This window comes from Adiantum capillus-veneris, chromosome 5 (genome assembly GCF_014529385.1).
Source record: "Adiantum capillus-veneris isolate H3 chromosome 5, ASM1452938v2, whole genome shotgun sequence".
Classification (NCBI taxonomy): Eukaryota; Viridiplantae; Streptophyta; class Polypodiopsida; order Polypodiales; family Pteridaceae; genus Adiantum; species Adiantum capillus-veneris.
This window is the reverse complement of record NC_140935.1, coordinates 91,560,492-91,568,728: the sequence shown is the minus strand read 5'-3', so window position 1 is coordinate 91,568,728 and position 8,237 is coordinate 91,560,492. Positions and strand designations below refer to the sequence as shown.

The window sequence follows — 8,237 nt, the reverse complement described above, 5'->3', positions numbered from 1 at the left end:
AGAGACGACATCCTAGATGGGTGAAAGCATGGTTTGGTGGTACAAAAAAAGGACCTATTTTGCTTCTACCTGGTTGGTACTTCTACATATGTCCACACTTTGGAGGGAACCTTTTTTTTCATCTATGTTAAAGAATGGTAGGAGGGAAATTTGTATGATTTAAACTTTTCGTGAAAGAAAACGTGGGTGGGGCAATAAGTAATGGGAGTGGTGTTTTGAAACCGTGCCAAAAGTCCCATCATAGACTGCGTTTGTGAGTGGCGCAGTTTCTCAACACATTTTCCAGCTTCTGCCTTGCTCTCTTACTACATCGCCTTCTGCAAACCACTACAGTTGCAGGTAACAAGCTCCCTGGCTACTCACAATCAGGAAGATGAGGACGCCAGCGAGGAAATCAGCAGCCAAAGCGTCACCGGACAATGGGAAAAAGAAGAAGAGGACTCCGGCTAGCAAGGGGGCCTCCTTTGTGGAGAGGGAGAAACCTGCTGTGTCCATGGAGACTTCATTTAAGCTTGGGACTCTTTTTGCCGATGATGAGACTCCACGGTCATCTACAACATCTAAAGGTAGGTGCTATGAGAGCTGTGCGTTTTTTGGTGATTTACCATTTTCTTTTCCATGCATGCAAACTTCTGCATGTCTTTTATCTGATGAGGTCTGTATTTGCTTTTTTTGCATGCAGCAAGTACATGTGCATGTTTGGGATCTTCTTAGGAATTTAGGGTTTAGGAAAGTTACATGTATAAGCTGCTCTTTAGATTGCTAACTTGCATGCATGCAAGTGCAAAAATCAGTATATGTTGTGCATGAGCATAGCACAAAGTTGAAGCTCAGTAGGGATGTCAGCATAACCAAATTTGGTTAGTACCAAATTTGGTACTAACCAGTACCAAATTTGATACTAACCACAACCAAAATTGGCTTTGTACACAACTGAATTTTGCAATTGTCACCTGAATGACATACATTCATTTCATTCCATGTGTTTTGCTTTGCACAACTGAAATGAGACATATAATGAGGGCATGTCTTTACTTGCGTGTTGTTTCCACATCGCAGGAAAAAACAAGATGGAGGAGTACCCTATCTTGACAAAGTTCTGCTATACAGCACAAGAGCTTCATGATGAGTATGGTTTGAGCATGGAGGGGGTGCTGCGAAAGGATCTTATAGAAGATGACATCCCCGATGACCAGTGGCTCACTGTATTCAGGCATTCCAGCCAGAAGAAGACAAAGATTTACTTAAATCACGTGCAGCCACGACTTCAAGATGAATGCAGGTTCCTGTTTCATAAGGTGTACCAAGCCCCACCATCATGTGGGGAGATCACTACAAAATTTGCCCGCTGTTTTGCATATGAGAAGTGTCATGCAGCCACAAAGGACCCTGCGGGCCATAGGGTTGCATGGGCCAGGTTTGGTGAGAGTGTACTCAACATGTGTTCCTCCCGACCAGGAGGCTTGGAAAAGAAGGTTGAGAATTGGTGAAAGGCAAACGGTGCGTCCCAAGGAGGCCACCCGTCAAATACCAAGAAGCCCCGACTTACGCCAGTCGGTAGTATGCCCCCTACACAGAAAGTCCCCCCACAGCGTCATGAGGAGAAGACACCTGATTATATTGAGGACCTTGAAGCTATGGTTGGGAGAGTCTCTCGGACATGTGTCGGGGTAGCCGATAGGCTGAAAGAGCTGACAATGTCTCTGAAGCCGGAGAAGGAAACACTCTTGAGGGCAGAGGGTTTCAATAAACTTGTCAAGTATATTATGGACGACATCAAGGAATATGAGACCCAACTGGAAACACTGAGAGAGGCCAACACTGGCGCTGACGCAGAAATCAATGTGATAGAAGCTGATTTGGCTGCCAATCGAAGGATGCTACATCGATACGGAATCAGTGAAGATACGTCATTGCTCGACAAGGAGATTCTAGAGCAACAGGTGCTGGTAGTTTTGGGAGTTTTTGGTAGAACTGTTTATGCTTGGTTTGGTTGGATTGGTAGTATTAGGTACCTTTGGTAGAACTGTTAATGCTTGGTTTGGTGGGATTGGTAGTGTTAGGTACCTTTGATAGAACTGTTTATGCTTGGTTTGGTGGGATTGGTAGTATTAGGTACTCATGGTAGAACTGTTTTTATTCTAGCTAGTTTATGGTTTCCTTCTGTCTTATGGTTTGGTATTTCTGGTACTATGAAGAAGTTTTGGTACTTTAAGGTACTTTCTGAAAGTGCTGCAAAAGGTGTTATGGTAGTTTTATTATGATAGCTTTGGTACTTTTAGGTATTATTTGAAAGTGCTGCAAAAGTGTAATTGGTAGTTTGATTTTGGTAATTTTGGTAGTTTTTGAAAGTGCTGCAAAAAGTGTTTCTTTGGTAGTCTTGGTAGTTTTGGTACTATTTGAAAGTTTGATTTTGGAAGTTTTGGTACTTTTGGTACTTTTAGGTACTATTTGAAAGTGCTGCAAAAAGTGGCTCCTGTAGCTTGATTTGGTAGTTTTGGTACTTTTAGGTACTATTTGAAAGTGCTGCAAAAAGTGGGTTTGGTAGTTCAATTTTGGTAGTTTTGGTACTTTTAGGTACTATTTGAAAGTGCTGCAAAAAGCTTGTTTGGTAGTTTGATTTTGGTAGTTTTGGGTACTTTTAAGTACTATTTGAAAGTGCTGCAAAAAGCTTGTTTAGTAGTTTGATTTTGATAGTTTTGGGTACTTTTAGGTACTATTTGAGAGTGATGCAAAAAGCTTGTTTAATAGTTTGATTTTGGTAGTTTTGGTACTTTTAGGTACTATTTGAAAGTGCTTCAAAAAGTGGCTTTTGGTAGTTTGATTTCGGTAGTTTTGGTACTTTTAGGTACTATTTGAAAGTGCTGCAAAAAGTGGCTTTTGGTAGTTTTGATAAGGTTTGGGTAGTTTAGTTCTGCATTGAGGGTATTTATATGTTTTTGGTACTATATGATTCCCGAGTTTGGTAGTTTTGGTGGTTTTGGTAGTTTGGGTTCTGTTTCATAGTACAGTACTTAGATGTACCAGTCTCGGTATGACTTCTTGGTAGTTTTTGAAACTAATTGGGACCGCTGGTTGTCAACAGGCTGAGTATGACACTCTGGAGAAAAAATGGAAGGAAGGTCAAGAGCATACCCTATTTGTGAAGGAGATGTTGTCTGATATCAAGCTTGGGAAGAGGTTCCTACTATATCCTAGGCCCCAGGTTAATGATTCGGTAAATGTGATCCCGGTGTTTGGTATGTGTGTTGCATGCGGTGAGCCCTTGGAGCGCGCACATGTAGTCGGAACCTTCATGCTAGAGTGCCGACACCAGTATCATCCCTTGTGCTTCAATGCTCTATTGCAAAGCAAGGATGAGTGTGTCAAGCCGGGTTGTAATATGGTAATCCCTGATTTGGCAAAGTCCTGGGCCAGTGGGCTTCAAGTTGTCAAGAGTAAGTATGTGTGCATTTTTGAATACATATGCGCACTTGCAACTAAGTGAGGTTTTCATACAAGTAAGTATGTGCTGTCTTTCTTTGTGTTTGTAGAGGAGCAGGATGCTGCAGTTGCTGACCAGCACGCCACAAAGTCGGCTGCAAGTCGAATATGGGACATGGATGAGGTGACAAGGGAGATATTAGATGTTCTCCACGATCTGAAGCAAGGTAATTCTGTAGGGAAAGACAATGTGACAGGACAAAGATGTGAGGCAACAGGTGACAGCGAAAGTAAAAGTGAGGAGGAGGCCAGAGATGATAAAAAGACAGGTGACAGCGAAAGTAAAATTGAGGAGGAGGCCAGAGATGGTAAAAAGACCAAGGACAAGGAGGAAGGTAAAGTCCCTGTTGTTGTGGAGCTGGATGCGGAGGAAAGCCAGGATGCTGCCAACACAAAGCTCGATGAAGCAACGGCCAAGAAGGGAGAGGAAGAACCCACAAAGGGGGGTGTTGGGGAGGGGGTGGAAACCACAAAGGGGAGTGAAGGGGAGGTCAAAGAGGGGTCAGAAGGCAACAAAGATCGGAGGGAGGCCGAGGATGAGCAGGAAGAAGTACTTGCGAACGATACTGTTGTGGATAGCACCGACGGGGGCGTTGACTCTAGTAGTGCCGATTCTGTTTCGAAGCGGAGAGGTGATTCCCCTGATTCCGTGACCCTGCAGGCACTTTTCTGTTTGCAGAGAAAGAAGCGCAATCGCGCCCGTGATCAATTATCCCGTGCATGCAAACTGTAGCCAGTGAGAATCTATTGTATTCCGCACTTTGTGCATTTTAGTGATTGAGTCAACTTGATTTTTTGGCCCTGAGCTTTATCTGTTCTCTCTATCTAGTTTCTGTGTTGGTATGTTACCTTTCGTTACATTACTGTTTCAGTTGCCCTCACTATATGTGCATTACAGTACCAAATTTGGTACTTTTTGGTACTGTTGAACTTGGGTGCACGTCTGTCCACTATTACAGTACCAATTTGGTACTTCTTGAACTTGCGATTTCGGATAGTCCTTATCACTTGTGCAATACAGTACCAAATTTGGTAGTTTTTGGACCAGTTTTTTGTTTTCGATATGATGTTTGCACTGTGTATTTGTCCCCACTCATTATGTTTGTTGGTGCTATAGTAAGTTGGTGGGTAGACGAGACACCGGCAAGCACATTGTTGCAGCCTGATGTGGCTGCTAGACGCGGGAGGATGATTGTGCTTGATCTTAATCCCAGGGGATTCACTCTATATACAAAACGGGACGCCACATGCGAGCGGACAACTTTGATAAAACCCCTATATACGACTCATATTAGGGAATATGACCCCCCTTTCTACGCTTATACGACAATCCATGCAAAAAACTATCATACCCCTATCTTACATATAAAATTAGGTCTTACATGATCCAACTAAGTAAAACTAGTCAAAGAGCGTGTAGCATAGTGATTGGCAACGTACTAAGTAACCCCTTCTATTGATAACTAGATGTACCCTCAATGTGTCTTAGTTTGACGTTCAAACTATGTGCCCGTTCAGTCTGCACTCTAGCTATTCGTCCAATTGTTACTCCAAAAACATGGTCACGAAGTTTTGTTAGGTTCTCCATGTAAATTTGAGGGCAGAATGTTTTGGGAAGCCATGATTTTGAAACACAAAAACTTCCTCTCATGTTTCCCTTTTCTCACTCTCCCCCCTAAATATGATACCCCCTCCCTTATTTTTAAGCTTGGGAGATAAATTACTGGGGGCCTACCCCTAACTTATACGCTTATGCAACTTGTAGAAAAAACCCCCTCCCCTGCACTTACGTGGTGTGGTAAGTTTTCCATGGTGAATCCCCCGGGATCTTAATGGCGTGCTACTAACCAGCTGCAGCGAAATCCCTGAGGAACTTGAGTGCCTGCCAAAGGAGCACACGCCACGGGTAGTCCATCTCGGAGGGAATGTAATTTGTCTTGTAAGGCCGGATGCGGAGCAGTTCATCCTACGGCTTAAATAGAAAGCCAGCCTAGTGTTGTGGTCCTGCTGTAGAAGGGAAAAACTGTTACACATGGTGAACGTGTGCTTCCCCAACCATAGAAGGCAAAAATATTTTGCAGGTAAAGCATGCCCGCTTTGAATGTTGCAGGACATAAGTTACGCATACCTCTAACCTCATTTTTTGGCATTAGCAGATATTCTCTCCCAAGAGGACTGTGAAATATGGCGGGCCTGTATGTCGGAGGTGCCGGTTGTGCCCAAACACATGGGCGATAAGCCCATTTTCCTGAAGAAGCTACAGACGCTGTGGGCAAGGCACCCGAAGTACGATGCCAGCAACACTATTCTTGTAGATGATTGTAGATACAAGTCTCTTAAAAATGACTATGAAAACTGTATGGCAATCCGATCATACGATCCCATGGTAGTAGGAACCGATTACCCGTTTTACTTGCTGGATTTTGTTTTGCCTTGGTTGCTAGGGTGGATAAGGGATCGGTACCCAACAGCGTACACTCGCAAAAACCGAGTCTTTGACACTGAAGACGATATTTTTGGGTACATTACTGATTACTTCATACAGATGGAGGATTACTCCTATAAATTTAATCCCCCGAGGTAGCAAATTTCCATAATCATGTAAAAAGTGGAATTTTGTAACCCGATACTATACATAATGGAAAACCACTTCTCTTGTTCAGACTGTCTTGGTATCTTGATCTCTACTGTTGAAACCTCTGACTAATTCTGTTGAAACCTCTTGGAGCTAACCAGGTTGCCCAACATTTTAATTTTTGAGGCAGATAGCATCTATGTTTGGCATACCTTTCATGTTATCAACGTAGTTCTAGACATTGCTCAAGGTGGTCGTATCAAATACGAATAGACAAACTGAAAAATACCAAGAAATAAAGTAAACCATGAGTGATACAGCAAGTTCACGGAGTACCAAATTGTTCCAAATTTGGTACTATAATAGTGGACAGGAGTAAACCCAAGTTCAACACAGTACCAAAAAGTACCAAATTTGGTACTATAATAGTGGACCGACGTGCACCCAAGTTCAACAGTACCAAAAAGTAGAGATATAGTGAGGACAACTGAAACAGTAATGTAATGAAAGGTAACATACCAACACAAAACCAGATAGAGCAATAAAGTAAACCATAAGTGATACAACAAGTTCAAGCAGTTCCAATTTGGTACTGTAATAGTGGACAGATGTGCACCCAAGTTCAACAGTACCAAAGAGTACCAAATTTGGTACTGTAATAGTGGACAGAGAAGCACCCAAGTTCAACAGTACCAAAATGTACCAAATGCACATATAGTGAGGACAACTAAAATAGTAATGTAATGAAAGGTAACATACCAACACAGAACTAGATAGAGAGAACAGATAAAGCTCAGGGCCAAAAAATCAAGTTGACTCAGTCACTAAAAAGCACATAGTGCGGAATACACTTGGTACTGTTGACTACCAGATTTGGTACTATTGACTACCGGATTCAGTTGTTCAATCAGGGCTTCTCATTGCCCTCAAGTAACATGGACGCACCTTCGTCACTCTCATCATCATGATATGGCATGCTATTGTATATCCTCTCATATACTTCAGTAGACAACTTGTATTGTAAAATTTGACCTAGGGATCCTGCAATAGGCTCCATCGGGAAACGTATGGCCCTAACAAGATGTGAGTAGATCATTACCGGAGATGTGTGATCCAATAGCTGGTATGTATCAGCTTTTCCTTCAACTTGGCCATAAAAAAAGCCTTCAACAACCTTCCCTCCTCTAACAATTTTGTTATGCCACTTATCCTTTTGTGCTTTCACCGTTTGGTACAATACTTCTATGCATTTGATAATGTAAAAGTCTTCGTTTGCCTCAGCTGCTTTTACTGCAAAATTATCCCCTATGGACAGCATGCCACTTAACATTTCAGGGCATCCTTCATATAGTGGCAGGTTGGACACTTGGCTCATCGGAATCGATGTTGAATCTCCACCCTCCTCCTCGTCATCGGATTCGTCATCCCTGATTGTATCCCCGAACTCTGGCAAGGGTTTGATGCAAACATATTTCCATTCTTCAATGTGCATTCTGTTCCTGCATCTTCTCCACAACCCACGCATACACGGATCACAAAAGCATGAAAGTGATCGAAAGCGTATGGCGGTGCGGTTGTCCTGTGAATAGCCATCAGCACAATGAAATGAGCGGGAGCCAACGATGCACTCACAGTCCCATTGCAGATTGCGCTGCACTTCATTCGCGCCAATAAGCCAAAAGACTCTTTGCATATGACACCTCTGAGACTGTTCTCTTGGTTGAAGAGTTTCTTTCAAAAAGTTGACAACATCGGCTGCACACTTCATACGCCAGCCATCTGGTTTCAATTCCTCATGCGTCAAAGTTCTCTTGATGACTGCCCCTGCCCCATCATGTTCATTTTCCATGGCCGGATGCAGAGAAGTTATGCATCATGTGCAAGCCTGTCATTTAATAGTACCTGGCCACAAAATAGTAAGGTCTACGGGCCTTGAATTGTGAAGCAGCACCATCTGACCAAACCCAATGTTCTTGTTGAGAATGTCCTCGTTCTTTCAGCCACTTGTCATGCAGCAAGAAACAATGTTGTACAAACAATGTGTCATGCTGCTTGTCATCCGATACGTAGAAGTGTAGCGTCTTCTGTGTACCACTTGCTGCATTTCTTAAATAAGTGATGTATACAAGTATTGTGACTTGGGTAGACCACCAATGCATTGACTGAACTTCATTCTGAA

At 42.8% G+C, this 8,237-nt stretch overlaps 1 protein-coding gene across 1 annotated transcript; it reads left to right on the top strand.

Annotated features, from left to right (window-relative positions):
- Positions 1–3,151: 3,151 nt before the first annotated feature.
- On the top strand, positions 3,152–4,216 carry LOC147457718 (uncharacterized). The gene is made up of 2 exons (XM_086513647.1): positions 3,152–3,437; positions 3,534–4,216. The coding sequence occupies exons 1-2, from the start codon at positions 3,152–3,154 to the stop codon at positions 4,214–4,216; spliced, it is 969 nt and encodes a 322-aa protein (XP_086369773.1).
- The last annotated feature ends 4,021 nt before the right edge of the window (positions 4,217–8,237 follow it).